The 22572-nt window shown below is 38.2% G+C and overlaps 1 protein-coding gene across 8 annotated transcripts in view; it reads right to left on the bottom strand.

Moving 5' to 3' along the window:
* AKAP7 (A-kinase anchoring protein 7) overlaps positions 1-22572 on the bottom strand; it is a 158991-nt gene that overhangs the window by 43507 nt on the left and 92912 nt on the right. For 4 of the 8 annotated variants that reach the window (XM_049900819.1, XM_049900828.1, XM_049900858.1 and 1 more), the window contains one exon: positions 9605-21150. The exons of the other annotated variants lie outside the window; for them this stretch is intronic. In XM_049900819.1, the coding sequence (XP_049756776.1) occupies positions 20531-21150 (620 nt within the window). In that variant the 3' untranslated portion in view covers positions 9605-20530. Of the gene's footprint in view, positions 1-9604; positions 21151-22572 lie in introns of those variants that run through there. 8 annotated transcript variants of the gene reach the window in all.

The following is a 22572-nucleotide window of genomic DNA, read 5'->3' as shown; positions in this document are numbered from 1 at the left end:
TGTTATCATTAGCTAAGTAATACTATTCAAAGGATATGTTGGCATTGAAGTGAGGAGCGGCTATGTAATATTACAGACTTATTTTCATAAGCACTAAAAAGGAATTCACCATAATAAAAGATGAGAAAACAGTGAAGAAATTCAAGACGGTAATTTAAAAACTGGCTTTTATCCTGGTTGTGCACATGATAAGCACATCTCTTAACCTCAAGGAGGGAGGGGCGCCTGATTTCATAATCATTAAGGTCTCCCCAAAAGAGGTGTGGAGGCACTGTGGTTAAGCACTTGGCTGCTAACCAAAAGGTTGGCAATTAAAACCCACCAACCGCTTTGTGCCTGAGAAAGACGTTGCAGTCTGCTTCCATAAAGATTTATGGCCTTGGAAACCCTATGGGGTAGTTCCACCCTATCCTACAAGGTCGCTATGAGTCAGAATTGCCTGGACAGCAGTGGGTTTGGTTAAGGAAGTGTTTTGGTTAAGGAAGGTTTCTCAGTTCGGAGAGGATATAATTTCATACTATATATTTATGGCTACTCCTAGGCCTGGATTTATTAGTCTTCATATTGCACAGTTTGGTTATGTTTTTTGTTTTTTTTTTTTTTTCCAGTAAAAAAATGATTCGTTAAATAAATAATGTGATTTTATTTCTATAGATTTTGTAAGATTTTTCATATGCATAAGTTTTCAAATCAAAATAATTGAGAGATTTATGTGTCTAGATTGTTTGGGAAATAAACTCCCCATATATATATATATATATATATATATATAGACTAGAATTCTAGTTTTAAGAAATTATTATTTTCCTGCATTCCATGCCCCACTACCCTCAAGTCTGAACAGCTGCCATTCAGAAGAATCTAGTAAAGTAGCCATCATTTACCCAATTATTTGGAATTACAAAAGCACGTGATTTACTTGAATAGTGCCCCCTCCTCACCCCTCCCCTACCCCACAAAAAAAAATCAAGTGATAAGACGAATAACTGCTAACATTTAGTGAAAACTTACTATATGCCAGGTACTCGCTAAGTGCTTTACATTTACTCATACATTTTATCCCTACAACAGCTCTACAGGTAGGTGTATTATCATCTCCTTTTTACAGATGAAAAAACTTAAGTTCAGAAAAGTAACTTCGCCAAAATCTCTCAGAGAATATGTGACAATACTGGGATTTAAACAGAGCTGTCTGTTCTCGGAGGTTTTTCTGTATTATCAGACACAATTTGTATGTTTGGGTGTTAGCTACACACTATAACTGAATGAATATGTATATATAAATATACACATATACATGTGTGTATATAACCAAAAACCCAAACCAAACCCACTGCCGTTGAGTCGATTCCGACTCATAGCGACCCTAGAGGACAGAGTAGAACTGCCCCGTAGAGTTCCCAAGGAGCGCCTGGAGGATTCGAACTGCTGACCTTTTGGTTAGCAGCTGTAGCACTTAACCACTACACCACCTGGGTTTCCACGTGTGTGTGTGTGTGTATATGTGTGTGTGTGTGTGTATATACACATACCATCACTCACCTGTCAGTTTGTCATCCTATGGTGGCTTGAGTGTTGCTGTGACACTGGAAGCTATCCCACTGATATTTCACATACCTGCAGGGTCACCCATGGTGGATAGGTTTCAGTGGAGCTTCTAGACTAACACAATCAAGGAACAGGCACTTGGTGGTCTGCTTCTGAAAAAATGAGCCAGTGAACCTTAGGAATAGCAGGAGAACACTGTCTAATATGGTGCTGGAAGATGAGCCCTTCAGGTTGGGAGACACTCAAAAGACAACTGGGGAAGAGCTGCCTCCTCAAAGGAGAGTTGACCTTAATGATATAAAAAAAAAAAAAAAGATTGGAGTAAAGCTTTCCGGACCTTCATTTGCTGATGTGGCACAACTTAAAATGAGAAGAAACAGCTGCAAACATCTATTAATAATTGGAATGTGGAATGTATGAAGTATGAAAACAGGAAAATTGGAAGTCATCAAAAATAAAATATAACACATAAAGATCGAACAAATGTATCTTAGCCTTGGTGACAGAAATGATGGCAGGGATCACATGATAGAATTTTGCAAGACCAACGACTTCTTCATTGCAAATACCTTTTTTCATCAACATAAACAGGGACTACACACATGAACTTCACCTTATGAATACACAGTACACAAACTGACTATATCTGTGGAAAAAGACCATGGAAAAGCTCAATATCATCAGTCAGAACAAGGCCAGGGGCAGACTCCAGATCAGGCCATCAGTTACTCACATGCAAGTTCAAATTGAAACTGAAAAAAACTAGAAAAAGTCCATGAGAGCCAAAGTACAACCTTGAGTATATCCCACCTGAATTTAGAGACCATCCCAAGAATAGATTTGAAGTGCTGAACACTAATGACTGAAGATCAGATGAGTTGTGGAATGACATCAAGGACATCACCCATGAAGAAAGCAAGAAGCCATTAAAAAGACTGGAGAGAAAGAAAAGACCTAAATGGATGTCAGAAGAGACTCTGAAACTTGCTCTTGAACATCGAGTAGCTAAAGCAACAGGAAAAAATGATGAAGTAAAAGAGCTGAACAGAAGATCTCAAAGGGCAGCTAGAGAAGACAAAGTATTATAATGACATGTGCAGACACCTGGAGATAGAAAACCAAAAGGGAAGAACATGCTCTGCATTTCTCAAGCTGAAAGAACTGAAGAAGAAATTCAAGCCTCAAGTTGCAATACTGAGGGATTCTACGGGAAAAATATTAGGTGACACAGGAAGCATCAAAAGAAGATATAAGGACTACACAGAGTCACTGTAGCAAAAAAACTGGTCAACCTTCAGACATTTCAGGAGCTAACATATGATCATGAACCAATGGTACTGAAGGAAGATGTCCAAGCTGCACTGAAGGTACTGGCGAAAAACAAGGCTCCAGAAACTGACGGAATATCAACTGAGATGTTTCAACCAAGGGATACAGCACTGGAAATGCTCACTCATCTATGCCAAGAAATTTGGAAGACAGCTACCTGGCCAGCCGACTGGAGGAGATCCATATTTATGCCTATTCTCAAGAAAGGTGATCCAACAGAATGTGGAAATTATTGAACAATATCATTAGTATCACATGCAAACAAAATTTTGCTGAAGATAACTCAAAAGCAGCTACAACAGTATTATCAACAGGGAACTGCCAGAAATTCAAGCCAGATTCAGAAGAGGACGTGGAACCAAGGATATCTGCTGATGTTATATGAATCCTGGCTGAATGCAAAGAATACCAGAAAGATGTTTACCTGTGTTTTACTGACTATGCAAAGGCATCCAACTGTGCAGATCATACCAACATTGCGGAGAATGAGAACTGCAAACACTTAATTGTACTCATGAGGAACCTGTACATGGATCAAGAGGCAGTTGTCCAAACAGGACAAGGGGATATTGCATGGTTTAAAGTCAAAAGGAGTGCATCAGGGCTGTATCCTTTCACCACATCTATTCAATCTGTATGTTGAGCAAATAATCTGAGAAGCTGGATTTTATGAAGAACAACGGGCATCAGGACTGGAGGAAGACTCATTAACAACCTGCTTTATGCAGATGACACAACCTTGCTTGCTCAAAGTGAAGACGACTTGAAGCACTTATTAAGATCAAAGACCACAGCCTTCAGTACAGATAACACCTCAACATAAAGAAAACAAAAATCCTCACAACTGGGCCAATAAGCAACATCATGATAAATGGAGAGGAGATTGAGGTTGACAAGCATTTCATTTTACTTGAATCCACAATCAACATCCATGGAAGCAGCATCAAGAAATCAAAAGACACATTGCATGGGGCAAATTGGCTGCAAAAGATCTCTTTAAAGTGTTGAAAAGCAAGGATGTCACCTTGAGGACTAAGGTAGGCCTGACTCAAGCCAAGGTGTTTTCGATTGCTTCATATGCATGTGAAAGCTGGACAACAAATAAAGAAGACCAAAGACGAATTGACACCTTTGAATTGTGGTGCTGGAGAATATTGAATATACCATGGACTGCCAAAAGAATGAACAAATCTGTCTTGGAAGAAGTATAACCAGAATGTTCCTTAGAACCAAGGATGGCGAGACTACGTCTCACGTGCTTTGGACATGTTATCAGGAGGCATCAGTCCCTGGAGAAGGACATCATGCTTGGTAAAGTAGAAGATCAGCAAAAAAGAGGAAGAACCTCAACGAGATGGATTGGCACAGTGGCTGCAACGTGTTCAAGCATAGCAACAATCGTGAGGATGGCGCAGGACCAGGGAGTATTTCATTCTGTTGTTCATAGGGTCACTATGAGTCAGAACTGACTTGACGGCACCTAACAACAACAAAATCAATACTCTAGGCATTAATGATCTGAAATGGACTCGTATCGACCATTTTGAATCGGACAATCATATGGTCTACTATGCTGGAAATGACAACTCAAACAGGAATGGCATTGCACTCATCATCAAGAACATTTCAAGATGTATCCTGAAGGGCAACACTGTCAGTGATAGGATAATATCATACACCTACAATGAAGACCAGTTAATTTGACTATTATTCAAATTTATGCACCAACCATTAACGCCAAAGATGAGGAAATTGAAGATTTTTACCAACTTCCGTACTCAGAATTGATCAAACATGCAAGCAAGATGCATTGATAATTACTGATAATTGGAATTTGAAAGTTGGAAACAAAGAGGAAGGATCAGTAGTTGGAAAATATGGCCTTTGTGATAGAAATGATGCTGGAGATTGCATAACAGAATTTTCCAATACTAACAACTTCTTCATTGCAAAAATCTTTTCCAATAAGATAAAAAGCCACTCTATATGTGGACCTCACCAGATGGAATACACAGGAATAAAACTGACTACACCTGTGTAAAAGGACAATGGAGAAGCTCAATACCATCAGTTATAACAAACCCAAGAGCTGACTCCAGAACAGACCATCAATTGCTCATATGCAAGTACAAATTGAAGCTGAAAAAAAATTAAAGCAAGTCCATGAGAGCCAAAATATGACCTTAAGTATACCCCGCCTCCCTACAGCCATACCACCCTGAACATGCCTAATTTCATCTGATCTTGGAAGCTAAGCAGGGTCAGGCCTGGTTAGTACTTGGATGGCAGACTGCCTAGGAATATCTCACCTGAATTTAGAGACCACCTCAGGAACAGATTTGACACATTGAAAACTAATAACTAAAGACCAGATGAGTTGTGGAATGAAATCAAAGACATCATACACAAAGAATGAAAAAAGTCAATTAAAAAAACAGGAAAGAAAGAAGAGACCAAAATGGACATCAGAGGAGACTCTGAAACTTGCTCTTGAATGTAGAGTACCTAAAGCAAAAGGAAGAAATGATGAAATAAAAGAGCTGAACAGACGATTGCAAAGGGCTGCTCAAGAAGACAAAGCATTATAATGAAAAGTGCAAAGACCTGGAGTTAGAAAACCAAAAAGGAAGAACACGCTCAGCATTTGTCAAGCTGAGAGAACTGAATTAAAAATTCAAACTTCAAGTGGCAATTTTGAAGGATTCTATGGGCAAAATATTGAACAACAGGAAGCATCAAAAGAAGATGGAAGGAATACACAGAGTCACTGCACCAAAAAGAATTGATGTTCAACCATTTCAGAAGGTAGCATATGATTAAGAACCTATGGTACTGAAGGAACAAGGCCAAGCTGCACTGACGGCACTGGTGAAAAACAAGGCTCCAGGAATTGACGGAACACCAATTGAGATGTTTCTACAAATGGATGCAGCTCTGGAGGTGCTCCCTCATCTATGCCAAGAAATTTCAAAGAGAGCTACTTGGCTAACTGACTGAAGAAATCCATATTTATATCTGTTCCAAATAAAGGTGATCCAACAGAATGCAGAAATTATTGAGTAATTTCATTAATATCAGATACAAGTAAAATTTTGCTGAAGATACTCAAAAACGGTTGCAGCAGGATGTCCGTCTATAAGAAACTGCCAGAAATTCATGCCAAATTCAGTAGAGAATGTGGAGCAAGGGATATCGTTGCTGTTATCAGGTGGATCTTTGCTGAAAGTAGGGAATACCAGAAAGATGTTTACATGTGTTTTAATTGACCACAGAAAGGCATTTGACTGTGTGGATTATAACAAATTATGGATAACATTACAAAGAATGGGAATTCCAGAACATTTAATTGTGCTCATGAAGAACATGTATATAGACCAAGAGGCAGTCCTTTGAACAGAACAAAGGCATAGTACATGGTTTAAAGTCAGGAAAGCTGTGAATCAGGGCTGTATCCTTTCACCATACCTATTCTATGTGGAAGCTGAACAAATAATCTGAAATATATGAAAAAGAACACACCATCAGGATTGGTGGAAGACTCATTAACAACCTGTGATATACAGATGACACAACTTTGCTTGCTGAAACTAAAGAGGACTTGAAGCACTTACTAATGACGATCAAAGACTACAGCCTTCAGTATGGATTACACCCCAACACACACACAAAAAAAAACACAAATCCTCGCAACTGGACCAATAAGCAACATCATGATAAAGGGAGAAAAGACTGAAGTTGTCAAGGATTTCATTTTACTTGGATCCACAATCAACACTCATGGAAGCCACAGTCAAGGAATCAAATGACATATTGTATTGGGCAAATCTGCAGAAGACCTCTTTCAAGTGCTAAAAAGCAAAGATGTCACTTTAAGGACCAAGGTGTGCCTGATCCAAGCCATGGTGCCATGGTGTTTTCAGTCACCTCATATGCATGTGAAAGCTGGACAATGAATAAGGAAGACTGAAGAATTCATGCCTTTGAATTATGGTGTTGGCAAAGAATACTGAATATACCATAGACTACGAGAAGAATGAACAAATCTGCCTTGGAAGAAGTACAGCCTGAATGCTCCTCAGAAGCAAGGATGCCAAGACTTCATCTCAAGTACTTTGGACATGTTATCTGGAGGGACTAGTTCCTGGAGAAGGACATCATGCTTGGTAAAGTAGAGGGTCAGTGAAAAAGAGGAAGGCTCTCAGCAAGAGAGATTGACACAGTGGCTGCAACAATGGGCTCGACCATAACAATGATTGTGAGGATGGTGCAGGACAGGGCAGTGTTTTGTTCTATTAGGGGTTGCTATGAATCAGAACCAACTTGATAGAGCCTAACAACAACATACATACATGATATGTAGGTAGGTAAGTAGGTGGGTGGGCAGGCGCGCGGGCGGGCGGGCAGGTAGGTAGGTAGGTAGATGATAGGTTAGACAGACAGATAGATATATGGATTTTGAGTAACCTCAGTGTAAAATTCTGATTCAAGATGATCTATATAACACTTCTGAGACTACAAATGCATTAATTAAAGGACATCTGAGTTTCACAACTTACAGGAAAATATGATAAAGCAGTAAATAAATAAATGCTCCTTTATTCAAAAGAGTGGAAAGAAAAAATGCTCCTTTATTCAAAAGAGTAGAAAGAAAAGAGGACATTAAATCATTAAGTGTAAAGAGTGGAAAAAATTGATGTATTCCTCCAAATTCTGGAACGAAGCCATAGGAGACATGCCTTTAAGCACAAAAGAGACACTTGAGGAAGATTTCGTTATACGGCAGGTAATGCAATTATGAAAACAGGCCAAGAAAAATCACGGTTTCAATGAAAATGTATGTAAGTTCAAGAAGTGTGTGACAATTTATGGAAACCTAACCCATGGAAACTGGGACATTTTGGAGTATATCCCAATTTTTTATGTTGATATTGGGTGCCAAAACACAAAATATTATTCTGGGCCTGAAGGCGGTTCGTTGGACATGGCCCAATACTATATTTTGTATCTCTATGTTCTTGTTTAAAAAAAAAAATTCAACTCTCAGTCAGTCCACATAAGCATATATCTATCACCTAGATCCAAGAAATGATCCTCCATTGTTTAGCCACTGCTGCATCTCTGTAGTCATTTTGTAAGCACAGGAAAATGTTCTGAAACTGCACGGTTAAATGTTGATATTTGGAAACTGTTCCTGTGAGGGGCTGTCTATAAGGGAACCCATTGCCATCGAGTGGATACTGACTCATGGTGACCCCATGTGTTGTAGAGTAAACTGCTCCACAGGGTTTTCTTGGCTGTGATTTTTACAGAAGCAGATCATCAGCCCTTCCTTTTATGGCACCACTGGGTGGATGCAAACTGCCAACCTTTAGGTTATTAGTCAAGTGCAAACCATTTGTACCAACCAGGGACCTTGACTATAAGGGAAAAAAAAAAAAAAAAAAATTTTTTTTTTTTTTTTAAAGGGGCTGAAAATCACAACTGGAAAAAAAAACTTTGAAATTATCTGTAAATATCTCTATTAAAGTCCTGTTTTTAATCACCAGTGGAAGAATCTTGGTCTAACTGTGAAATTTAGGGAGCCAAGAATTTTTTTTTTAACTGTTGCTCCTACTTCAGTCATATTTTCAACAAAGATTTTTAATTCCCTTTATAATGCTTTGGTTGTTTTTTCCTAAAACTAAAGTTATAAGTATTTGTATTTGAAATTGTCATATGCTATATATAATTACAATACTTAATTGGAAAGAGAACGTGGGTTTTTCTCTTATAAAACACAAGGAGAAAAACATCATGTACCATATACAGCATATGTGCACGTAGGAAAGAAAGGGTAGGAAGGAAGCCAGCACATAACTATAGCTACAAAAGAAGTCCTTGGTCTTCACCAATCCATAATGTTATTGTTGCGTGCCATTGAGTGGATTCCGACTCATAGTTACCCTACAGGACAGAGCAGAACTGCCCCATAGGGTTTACTAGGCTGTAATCTTCACTAGAGCAGATCACCAGGTCTTTTCTCCCACAGAGCCACTGGTGGGTTTGAACTGCCAACCTTTCACTTAGTAGCCGAGCACTTAACCAATGCACCACCAGGGCTCCTTCCAATCCATAAGAGTCATTCCTAAATCTTCACTGATACATTTCTGCTCATTGTCAATTTTCAAATGCTTCCTCCACAGTTATTATTCAGTTATTTTCTACATGTGGCCCGGTCTTCAACAATATGGGTAATGTATGTAAGCCTTTCCTTAATTGTGAGAAATAAATCAGGGAGAATTTTTCTGTCCAGAGAGAACAGTAGAGCACTCTAGGTAGGAAGCTGGAAGAAGGGCTGACAAGTAACACTGTATATTTGTATACCTCGCATTTACATTATACCATTCTCTCAATTCCATTTTATTCCAGACACTATTTATTGAATACCTACTACTACTGGAAAATTTGTGCACCAGGGTTGTATCCTTTCACCATACTTCTTCAATCTGTATACTGAACACATAATCCAAGAATCTGGACTATATGAAGAAGAATGCAGCATCAGGAATGGAGAAAGACTCATTAACAACTTGCGATATGCAAATGACAAAACTTCGCTTGCTGAAAGTGAAGAGGACTTGAAACAATGATGAAGAACAAAGACTACAGCCTTCAGTATCGATTACACCTGAACATAAAGAAAACAAAAATCTTCACAACTGGACCAATAAGCAATATCATGATAAATGAAGAAAAGACTGGAGTTGTCAAGCATTTCATTTTCTTGGATCCTACAAAGTAGCAGTCAAGAAATCAAAAGATGCATTGCATTGGGCAAATCTGCTGCGAAAGATCTCTTTCAAGTGTTAAAAATTAAAGATGTTGCTTTGAGGATTAAGGTTCACCTGACCCAAGCCATGGTGTTTTCAATCGCCTCATATGCATGTGAAAGCTGGACAATGAATACAAAAGACAGAAGAAGAATTGATGCCTTTGACTTATGGTGTTGGCAAAGAATACTGAATCTACCACGGACTGCCAGAAGAACAAATAAATCTGTCTTGGAAGAAGTACAGCTGGAAAGCTCCTTACAAGCAAGGATGGTGCGACGTTATCTCACTTACTTTGGACATGTTATCAGGAGGGACCAACCCCCAGGGAAGGACAAGGACATCATGTTTGCTAAAACAGAGGGTCAGCAAGAAAGAGGAAATCCCTCAAGGAGATGGATTGACACAGTGGCTGCATCAGTGGGCTCAAACAGACCTACTGTTGTGAGGAAGGCAACACTTTGTTCTGTTGTGCATAATGTCGCTATGAGCCAGAACCGACTCGATGGCACCTAACAATAACTATGTGCTAGTATAATAATCACATCAGCCTTTAAGATGAAGTTATCTCTGGAGTTGAGGAGTGTATCCAGAGCAGGCAAGAGTGAGCCAGGGCTAATCCTAAGTGGGGCATAAGCCCCATGATTGTAAGCATGACCCTAAGGGAGTGAGGAGGAGTTCAGCATCCCCTTTGTGGTAAATGCCATTCAACGATGTTATTAAGGCAATGCAGTAATGGAACCCAGACGATTAACAGTCATTTATTCTAAATATTCATATACTGTTCAGTCCTACTGTTTATAGTCTATTCTTCTTTTCAGGCATTAACGATGATATCACAAAAACTGAATGAGTTACTTGTTCAAGGACAAGTTAAATGTTTTGAATATTAAAACCATATATACAAAAAAAAAAAAAAACTACTGCAAAGCAAAAAATATACTTAATCTGCTGGCCAGTATTTGTATTATCTGATATGGCTGCTTTCTCATTCAAGTGCCTTTAATCCTTGAATGTCCTCCACTTTAAGTAACATCCTTCATAGGAAGGAAACAAATTTATTTCAGAAAAACCAGTGGGATCCAATAGGTAGATTTTGTTTATAGTTTAACAATGTAAGCAACATAAAATTTGGTTCTCCAGTTACCAATTTATTGGGTTTTTTTCACATGTCCTAACGATTCTTTACGTGCAATTCTGTCAATCTATATTTAGCTCCAAAACTGTTCCACTCTTTGACCCTGGGCAAGGCAACAGTCACATTTCCTGGTATATAAAGGATTTGAAGACTTCAAATAAAAAGACCTTTAATAACTCAATACATTATTATTAAAGATTTTTTCTCTTAAAGAGATAAGAATGAAAGTTAATCCCCAAGATAACAAAAAGCTATAAGAAAATTCATTTAAACTAGATGAAATGCAGTTACATCAAGACTATTTTTAGCAGGTCTTACAATCTGTCATGTCCCACCACGACCCAGGCTGACATTCATCTGACACACTATGTCAGTATTCATTCTGATTAGGCTGTTTATAGATGCTTCCAACAACATTTGGTAATTTTAAGAACCGTTGTTTAAATACCCATAAAGCCAAAATACTGAATGTATCTCCTGTTGATACATTTCTTAATTCACATCTGAAATATATTTCTGTTAGAATGTGTTCAACTGCAAGTAACAGAAAACAGACTCAAATGGTTATAGAATTAAATAAATTTCATCATCTGCTATAACCTGGGGTAGTTTAATTCCAGGGTTGGCTAATTCAGTGGCCTACAAGATCATCAAGACTCATTTTTCTAGTCTCCCATACTTGTTACATGTGGTTGTAGTCAGCTAGTGTCCACACAGTTAACATGCCTCCTAAGTTTAGGTTATCACATGCATATCCAATAATTTCCAAGTAAAGAATGACTTCCTCTTCCCTATGAATCTCTCTTTATCAGTGAAAAAGCTTTTCTATGAGGCTCCAAACAGACTTCCCCTCACATATTAGAACAAGGTGGAATGTCATTTCCTAACCAATAACTGAAATGAAATGTGCAAAGGCCTGGAGATAGAAAACCAAAAGGGAAGAACGCACTCAGCATTTCTCAAGCTGAGAAAACTGAAGAAAAATCCAAGCCTCAAGTTGCAGGATCGGAGGATTCTACGGAGAAAATATTCAACAACGCAGCAAGCATCAAAAGAAGATGGAAGGAATACAGAGTCACTGTACAAAAAGGACTGGTCAACGTGCAACCATTTCAGGGATTAGCATATGATTAAGAACTGACGGACTGAAAGAAGACGTCCAAGCTGCACTGAAGGCATTGGCAAAAAATAAGGCTCCAGGAGCTGAGAGAATATCAACTGAGATGTTTCAACAAATGGATGCAGCACTGAAACCACACACTCGTCTATGCAAAGAAATTTGGAAGACTGTCACCTGGCCAACAGACTAGAAAAGATCCTTATTTGCACCCATTCCAAAGAAAGGAGACCCAAAAGAAAGCAGAAATTATCAAACACTATCATTAATATCACACACAAGTAAAAGTTTGCTAAAGATTATTCAAAAGTGGTTACAACAGTACATCAACAGGGAACTGCCAGAAAATCAAGGTGGATTCGGATGAGGAAGTAGAACCAGGGATATCATTGCTGATGTCAGATGAATCATGGCTGAAAGCAGAGAATACCAGAAAGATGTTTACCTGTGTTTTATTGACTATGCAAAGGCACTTGACTGTGGATCATAACAAATTACGGATAACATTGCGAAGAGTGGGAACTCCAGAACACTTAATTGTGCTCATGAGGAGCCTGTATATAGACCAAGAGGCAGTCATTCGAACAGAACAAGGGGATAGTACGTGGTTTAAAGACAGGAAAGGTGGGCATCAGAGCTGTGTCCTTTCATCATACTTATTCAATCTGTACGCTGAGCAAATAATCTGAGAAGCTGGACTATATAAAGAATAGGGCATCAGGGCTGGAGGAAGACTCATTAACAACCTGAAAGTGAAGAGGACTTGAACCACTTATTGATGAAGTTCAAAGACCACAGCCTTCAGTATGGATTAGACTTCAACATAAAACAAAAATCCTCACAACTGGACCAATAAGCAACATCATGATAAATGTAGAAAAGATTGAAGTTGCCAAAGATTTCAGTTTACCTGGATCCATAATCAATGCCCATAGAAGCAGTCAAGAAATCAGATGATGCATTGCATTGGGCAAATCTGTTGCAAAAGATGTCTTTAAAGTGTTAAAAAGCAAAGATGTCACTTTAAAGACTAAGGTGTGCCTGACCCAAGCCATGGTGTTTTCAATTGCCTCATATGCATGTGAGAGCTGGACAATGAATAAGGAAGACCAAAGAATTGATTCCTTTGAATTACACTGTTGGCGAAGAATACTGACTATACCATGGACTGCCAGAAGAATGAACAAATACGTCTTGGAAGAAGTATGGCCAGAATGCTCATACTTTGGACATGTTATCAGGAGGGACCAGTCCCTGGGTAAGGACATCCTGCTTGGTAAAATAGGGGGTAAGCGAAAAAGAGGAAGACCCTCAGCAAGACAGGACTGACACAGTGGCTGTTAACAGTGGGCTCAAATATTACGATTATTTGGATGGTGCAGAACCAGGCAGTGCTTCGTTCTGTTGTACACAGGGTCACTAGGAGTCGGAATCGATACAACAGCACCTAACAACAACAACAAACCAATAAACGGCAAGAAGAATGAAACCAATCTCCTGCGTGGCTAAAGCTAGTTCACTTGCCCTGAAGCCCACTGCCTCACAGAGGAAGCTCACTACCAACAGTGTAGAAGGTAAGGAAGAGAAGAAACTCAGAATAGGCAACCAATAGTATCAACTAGAATTCTGTATTTATCTTTTAATAAGACCTTTTTGTCTATTGTTTGGTCAATTAAAATTAGGAAAGTGGTTGAAACAGTCTACAAATAATTTCATATAAAAGAAAGACCTCTAAAAAGCAAATCACTGAAAGTGTGTGTCATCCTAATAAAAGCCTATCATATGGGTAAGTATATGTCAGACTTACAAACTAAATTCTCGCTAAAATACTTAGCTGGAGGAGCAGAACAAATAGCAAACTGTGAACTGTCTTTCTCTAAATGTTCTTACGCTAAGACTGACTGCTTAAGTGAAAGTCTTTACTTTAAACAGAGAGGTCAGCAATGAAAATGTATATGGCAGCTGTGGTTCCCTGGTATGAAATATAAAACTTGTGATGATCAAATACCATTTCCTTTATTGACAGCCAGAATCAATACAAAATTCTCACCTGAACAATGGAAGATCAAATAGAACCACAATTCATGGCTGACAAACTGCTGTTCTCTCAGTTACCCACAGTTAGTGCTTTAGGCGTTTTATATAAAACATATTAAATTCAGGAAAAATATCAAAGGATACTCGTGGCTTACGGAAAAGAGAGAGAATTTCAATTTCATAAAGGGAAAGAAACTACACTCTGTGTTTCTTTAACCCTCATTATCCTCTGTTTCCAGCAGAATAAGAGAAAAAGAACAAGCAAGCTTGAATAGTAGAGTGGTATTTTCATGCCATTGCTACACAGATCCCATATACCAAGAAACAATAAATAGATTTGTCATGGTGACTTAAATAATTTCCACAATCTTTTATCTCTAGTTTGAAGTCCCAGGTTTTCCAGATTGCCCCTCAGCTATTTCATCTACACCCAGAGTTTTAACTACCTGAATCCCTTACATATCTCCCACAAACATCATTCATGTTTAAGACCTCTGTCCAAACGATTACTTGATTGAGCCACAGGTCTTTAACATGTCCAAAATTGAACTCATCATCTTCTTGTCACCAAAATCTATCTTCTCTTTTGTCCTCTATTTTGGTGTTGGATGCTAACATCTATCTATCTGTCTAAACCCAAAATCTGAGAGCCATCTTAGGTTTCTTCCCTTTATTTTGTGATCCACTATAAATTTGAAAATCTTCTCAATTCTCTTGTCTATCTATATCTGCAACATGCCCTTTCTTCTCCATCTCAACTGCAAATTCTAAGTGCAGGTGATAATCATGGCCTGCCTAGACTAGCTCTATAGCCTCCTTACTGGTCTTGCAGATATAGTCTCCTTTTCCCCCACTGTGCTCCTACACCACTAGTAGCGTGTCCTTACTAAAGCACAAACCTGATCATGTTATTTTCGGCTCAAAAATTTTTGATCACTCCCATCCCCTACAAAATAAGATCCAAACTCCTTAAGATCTGCTTTTAAGGATAAGTAAACCACCTGCACAGTAAATTACTTACACTTTCCTGAACATACTCCTCTAGGTCTCTGCTCATGCTGCTTCTTCAACCTGGAAAACACTTCCCTTCCAGTAGCCTCCCTCCCAACATTTCCATTTTTCAGCTCCAACCTTTCCTCTTTTATGCAGCCTTTCTCCTCAGAATTAGAAGTACCCTTTCTTGGTTCCCATTAAGTCATTACACAGTCAATTTCACTTTGCATTGTAATTGCTTGCTTACATGTCTTCCCACCAGAGTGGAACTATTTGAAGGTATGGTTTGTGTTTGCCCATCTTTGATCCTCAATAAGGAGCGTAATGTTTTGGCGCTATTAAATACCAATATTAGTGTCAATAAGTATCTGTTCAATAAACTATACAAATAAATTACAACTACCAAAAAGGGCCTGAAGATGTTTAAGGTGAAGGAGGAGTCTTTATGTGCACAAGCCAGCAATGCTTCAAGTGCCCTGAGGGAGCTATGAGTAAACTGATAAGTCGGGCAATATCTATGAATCCTAAATTTGCTCTACCTGCACGACAGCCAAGAGCCATCTACTCACCGCCATCATACTTTCTACACCCCCATTCCTATTATGAGAGTAAATATATAACAAAAGAAGTATACGAGTTGCAATACTGAAGGGTTTTATGGGAAAAATATTGAATGATTCAGGAAGCATCAAAAGAAGATGGAGGAAATACACAGAGTCGCTGTACTCAAAAGAACTGGTCAACACTCAACCATTTCAGCGAGTAGCACATGATCATGAACCGATGGTACTGAAGTAAGAAGTCCAAGCTGCACCGACAGCACTGGTGAAAAACAAGGCTCCAGGAATTGACAGAATACCAATTGAGATGTCTCCACAAATGGATGTAGTGCTAGAAATGCTCACACATCTATGCCCAGAAATTTGGAAGAAGGCAACCTGGTCAACTGACTGGAAGAGATCCATATTTGTACCCATTCCAAAGACAGGTGACTCAATAGAATGTAGAAATCATCAAAAAATATCATTAATATCACATGCAAGTAAAATTTTGTTGACAGTAATTAAAAAACTGTTGCAGCAGTGCATCAATAGGGAACTGCAAGAAATTCAAGCTGGATTCAGAAGAAGACATGGAACTAGGGATATCACTGCTGATGTCAGATGGATCCTGGCTGGAAACAGAGAATACCAGAAAGATGTTTACCTGTGTTTTTTGACTATGCAAAGGCATTCGACTGTGTGTATCGTAACAAATTAGGGATAACATTGTGAAGAATGAGAATTCCAGAACACTTAATTGTGCTCACGCGGAACCTGTACACAGGCCAAGAGGCAGTTGTTCGAACAGAACAAGGTGACTGTGTGGTTTAAAGTCAGGAAAAGTGTGCATCAGAGTTGTATCCTTTCACCATACTTATTAAATCTGTATGCTGAACAAAGAATTTGAGAAACTGGATTATATGAAGAACGGCACATCAGGATCGGAGGAAGACTCATTAACAACCTGCAATATGTAGATGACACAACCTTGCTTGCTGAAAGCAAAAAGAGGACTTGAAGCACTTACTGATAAAGATCAAAGACTAGAGCCTTCAGTATGGACTGTACCACAACATAAAGAAAACAAAAATCCTCACAACTGGACCAACAAGCAACATCATGATAAACGTAGAAAAGATTGAGGTTGTCAAGGATTTCATTTTACTTGGATCTACAATCAATGCCCATGGAAGCGGCAGTCAAGAAAAACAATGCATTGCATTGGGAAAATCTGCTGGCAAAGACCTCTTTAAAGTGTTAGAAAGTAAAAATGTCACTTTGAGGACTAAGGTACAACTGGATCCAAGCCATGGTGTTTTCAATCACCTCACATGCTGGACAATGAACAAGGAAGACTGAAGAAGAATCAATGCCTTTGAATTATGGTGTTTGCAAAGAACACTGAATATACCATGGACTGCCAAAAGAATGAACAAATCTGTCTTGGAAGAAGTACTGCCAGAATGCTCCTTAGAAGCGGGGATGGCAAGACTTCATCTCACATACTGTGGACATGTTATTTGAAGAGACCAGTCCCTGGAGAAGGACATCATGCTTGGTAGAGGGAGACCCTCAATGAAATGGAGTAACACGGTGGCTGCAAAGATGGGCTCAAGCTTAGCAAGGATTGTGAGGCTGGCACGGGACTGGGGAGCATTTCATTCTGTTGTACACAGGGTCACTACGAGCTGGAAGAGACTTAACAGCATCTAACAACAGTAAAGATTAAGACAAAATTGATTTTATTATTATTCCTATTTTATAGATGAAGTAACTGGTTCTAGGGACGTTAAATACTATGAACAAGGCTGCCTAGCTGGGAAGTGGAGGTGACTATTAGAACAAGCCTGACTCCAGGAACTCCTGGGTCACTATGACTTTCTCTCTGTAGCTCACTCACTTGCTCTCTCTGTTTCTGCTATCCTACCTTTTCTCCAATTCGTTTGTGTTTCATTGAAATGGAGAATTTCATGAGTTTTATATGTTTGTCTCTTACGATTTCGCCACATCATCTATTGTTCTTTTAAAATGACACTACACTAAATAGATTTGACTTTGTTTTTTTCCCATAGTCAAAAAAACGTAATTAAGCCATTTTTAATCTTCATCTATGCTTTTATATAGGAGCCCTGGTGGCAGGCACCGCAGTTAAGAGCTCAGCTGCTAACCAAAAGGTCAGCAGTTCAAATCCACCAGCTGCTCCTGGGAAACCCTATGGGGCAGTTCTACTCTATCCTATAGGGTCACTATCAGTCAGAATTAATTCAAAGGCAATGGGTTTTTTTGTTTTGTTTTGTTTTATGTACTTATATACATAAATAAAAACACTTGATATAAATATGCATTTTTATCTTTGAAATGCAAACCAATGTTAATCACATGGGAATTTAAAGGAAAGAATTAGGAATAATACAAATATTTAATAGCCATGAAATGGCTCTTCTGATGTTAGGAAGGCAAGAACACTGTTGCAATAAGTATTGTAATATAACTAGTACTGCTACTAACATTAATAACAACTAACATTTATATAAAACTTCATGTCAAGTACTGTACTAAGCTCTTTTAAGACATTAATCGACATTAATCAGTGTGGTGGAAAAATACATCTCAGAGGCAATTAGGCAACGTGGTGGACCAGTTAGCCAAAACCTTTAGCGCCTCTTTCCTATGTCTTAATGGTTTCATTCGACCACAGATTCTACACTCCAAAAATTTCACTCATGTAAATCTATTTTTCTTTTTATTTGGAATTCAGTGTTTACCTTCATATTTTCTAAAGTACACTTAAAATTGAAAACTCTCCAAATAAATCATAAAATAACAAATTATTACTGCATCATTCCAGTAGTGATGCTTAATTTGTCAGATTGTTAACTTTACCACACAGGACTGCCCCTTCAGGCTTCCTAAATTAGCATCTAATATAAATTATAAGGTTTGAAACTAGGCCAAGAGAAGTTGGATTTTCAAAATAGTCTAAACCACAGCTGCCACTTTGTGATAGCATCCAGATCGACAGCTGATAAACCAGTTATAATACAGTGATCCATCACTAAAATTAATTTTCTCAGTTACTTATTCTGAAGCTTTCTCTAACTCAGATATAAAGAAATAAGCTGAGAGTCTCAATTATCAGTTACTTTTCATTTTTATTAGGGATAAGCAGCAAAGACATTTTAAACTTTCTTATTTGAGGACAGGTCTCATAAAGAAACATTTAAGAGGATGATTAGATTACAAAAAGGAACAAGGCTGGCATTTGAAATATAGTATTTTAACATGTCAGAAGTTTCCCTATTTTCAAAAACATTATGCCTTCTAGGCAGAGTGACTTTAGTCACAGTTTAATCAGGATAGTCTTGATTTTTTTTCTTTTATATCAGTATAGTAATTAATAGAACTCCCTGTACACTTACAAGTATCCCCATTTGGATGTTTAATTATACAGTCACCCAATTCCTGTGCCACAAAATAATGAAATATCCTGCATTCAGCTCTTCTTTAATTACTTGATAATTATGAACAAAGAAAAATTCCAGCTACTAAAGTTTTCAAGTGAAAAAAAAAAAAAATGTATAGTTCCCTCATGTGATAAACTGTCTTTTCACTTTTCCCTCTTCTAACATGCTTGAAATAGATTCCTCTTAATCGGTCTAAGTAGAGATGAAATTTTCTTAATCATCTCCCTGTCAGCCTGTGCAGAAAAAAACAAGATATATTCTTTGATCCTTCCCACCACAAAAGAGACACTCCTATATTATAGAGTATCAATTTCACACTAATAATGATTTTTAAATGAGTCATTTCATATAGATATGCTACTGTCAGTCTGGGGTATTTTTGCACTTGTTACTTTTTTTTGTACTTGATGCTTAAAGGCAAACGTATTCAGTTCCTTTCCATGTAGCACCTAATAACAAGGTATCAATGTGCCTGCTATTTCTTTTCCAAATCAACAGTTCGGGGCCACATTTGAGGATCCACTCATCCTACTCATTAAGCCACCTTGCATCTTAAGTAGGGAAAAGAAACATACTTGCTGAGCTACAGACTAGCCACATGGGGAGAGTGCTGGCAGACAGTCGCATCACTAGATGGACTGCACCAGGTGACGCTGTCAGAGGGGGTGATACCAAAATGACTGTCTACAAAATTTTTGTGCAGTGTTTCAGCAGAAATTTATTATTTTTTATAAAAATACACCTGTTAGTTATAACAACAAAAACACTTTCCATAAGCCTAGCTTACATGGATCAATATACCTATAAGTCTAAAACTCTATGCTAATTTACTTTTTGAACCTTCTAAAGTGCTCTGTCAGTCAGAGCTGTCATTATTACCCAATTACAGTGATGCTTCGAGTCATGTGGCTTTGTCCGCACTAACTACAAGCACACGCTGCCAGTGTTTTTATAGTCACTGATTCTGTCAAATTTTCTGGTATTTTAGCTACAATATCATGGTAATTCATATTTGTAAACCTGTATCAGTAACTTTTTTGAGAATGAAGTGGTAATTAAAGGAAAAGGAAAAAAATTAAAAAATCAGTTACAAATAATGATGTAATTCAATGTAGAAATATTTTACAAAACAATTTTGTTAGTATTCATATAATCTAAGAAATACTACATTTAAACAATTTACAATTTATCACATATTATTTTATGATTAAAACTGATAATAAACATTACTAAAGATTCTATATGGTCTAACACAGGAAGAGGTCCATGGGGGGAGGGTGACACAACCCTAGTGACGGGAAGATATAATGCCTATAGTCTCTTCCATCATTAGCAAGTTCAAGTTAGGTTCACACTAAGTTAACCTATACCAACAGAAAGCTATTCAGATCTGCCAGTGCAAGCTGGTAGACACCAGGGGGATGGGGGAGAGGCAAACAAGGTGAGGCTCAATGTCCTATGACAGGCTTCTGGTTGGAAAAACACAACTGACACATTCTGATGAACAATGGAAGAAAAACCACCCAGAAACAACAGAAGTGAAGTCATCCCCCTTAGGATGTCATGCCCAGCAGAAAGCCTCCAAAAAATCCCCCAGTCACAAGGACATTCTTCTTCACAAACGATCTGAGTTCCTTAGCTTTGCTTTTGAGTTCATTAGGTACCTGGTTACTCTGACAGATTTTCAGCTGTTCCTTGGCTCTCTTCATATCCTTCTCTACTTGTTGCCAGTCAACCTTGATGTAGCCAGTATGGTTTGCAAGCTGAAGGAGAAAAAACGCACCTCCCACAGCTGTTGCCGCCAACGTCCCAACCTTCTGGAATATGAAACCCGTGCACCATCCACTGACGCCTCCAGTAAGCAGCTGGGCGGCCATACTATACTTTTTGGCAGACGGCCCAGATCCCTGCCTGAACAGCTCGCGCCACCATGGCTGCTTTTTAGCATAGTCCACAAGGCCCAGTGACTCAAAATTTCCCTCTAAGTTTCCTTGACTGGATGCAGCCGTTTCAGTGAGCTCATCTCGGGAGGACACCCACAGGGTCTCGGCGCGGTGGGATGTGGAATGGCGCGTCGTCGTGGCCACCAGCTGGCTTCCGGCACGGGGGGGAGACTTTTCCATGCCCATAGCCGTGGCAAAAGAGCCACTTGTTACATTTTTATCATAGAATGCTTGGATGGAAATTAAAAAGGGAGAAAAAAATTGAGAGAGGAGTCAAACCAGTTTATATTTTATGTATCTGAGTAGCCACTAAAATTAATTTGTTGGGAGGAAAGGTTGGAAACACTGATCAAAATGAAGTTTGGAGAGGTGTCTGAGAATTAAGGTTTTTTCATCGTTTCCTTGGACCCATGCACTAAAGCAGCAGTTCTAAAATGTTCTGGCCACAGGACTCCTATACACTCCTAAAAATTACTGGCAATCCCCTCAAAAGATTTCATTTATGTGGGTTATATTTGGAAACCCTGGTGGTGTAGTGGTTAAGTACTACGGCTGCTAACTAAAAGGTCTGCATTTAGAATCCACCAGGCACTCCTTGGAAACTCTATGGGCGGTTCTACTCTGTCCTATAGGGTCACTACCAGTCGGAATCAACTCAACGGCAGTGGGTTTTTTGTTTTGTTTTGTTTGGGTTATTTATCAAGATATACTGTATTAGAAATTGAAACAAGATTTTACAAAAATTATTAATTCATTTTCAAATATCAATAATAAACCCAATGTTATTATAAATGTTTTATGAAAAATAACTATATTTTCCAAAATAAAAATTTTACAGCCAGAAGAGTGGCATTATTTTACATTTTCACTATTCATTTTAACATCTGACTTAACCAAACACAGCTAGATCTTCCTGTCTCTGCATTCAGTCCATTACAGTGCTGTTTTGTTTGAAGTATAGAAGAAAATCCAGCCTCACAAAGATGGGAAGTTGAAACAGAGAATAAAAGTCTTTTCAGATAATTCTGAATATTCTTCTTTCATACTACCAAAGCTAGACAAGTTGTAGTTTCTTAAACATCAGTGGCAATATGGAATCTTAAAATACATCAATTTATTCTTTACATTCAAATCTATTGGTCAGTCTTGAACTTTTAATGGATCTTTTACCCATGAATAATTTTGAAATAATGTGCTTTGGCCTGGTCATTTTAAAAATATTAATTCCATTGATCTGTACAAATCTCCCAAATGTTGACATATTTCATTATACAACACCAAAAAAAGCACCTTCATTAATACCACCCCATCTCATTAGAAAAGTCTAAGTATGGATTTTGCAAAAGGGCACAAGTAAGCTCTTGGCAATAATAGAAATGTTTGGTATCTTGATGGTGATGATGGATTCACAGGTGTATACATACACAAAAACTCATCCAATAGAACACTTCAAATATGTGCAGGATTTGTATGTAAGTTATACTTCAATAAATACAAAAGAACAATAAATGAAAATAAATTGGGAAAATGGAGTTCATTATTCTACTCTGTACTCTTCTGTGTACCAAATTTTTATAATAAGAAATAGGGGAGGGAAGTCTTCAAGTTCTAGGAGGTTTTCAAGCTCATGGTGGTAGATTCAGGTTTCTAAA

The sequence above is a fragment of the Elephas maximus genome, chromosome 1 (assembly GCF_024166365.1).
Source record: "Elephas maximus indicus isolate mEleMax1 chromosome 1, mEleMax1 primary haplotype, whole genome shotgun sequence".
Classification (NCBI taxonomy): Eukaryota; Metazoa; Chordata; class Mammalia; order Proboscidea; family Elephantidae; genus Elephas; species Elephas maximus.
The sequence above is the reverse complement of the archived record's forward strand: the minus strand, read 5'-3'. Positions and strand labels throughout refer to the sequence as shown.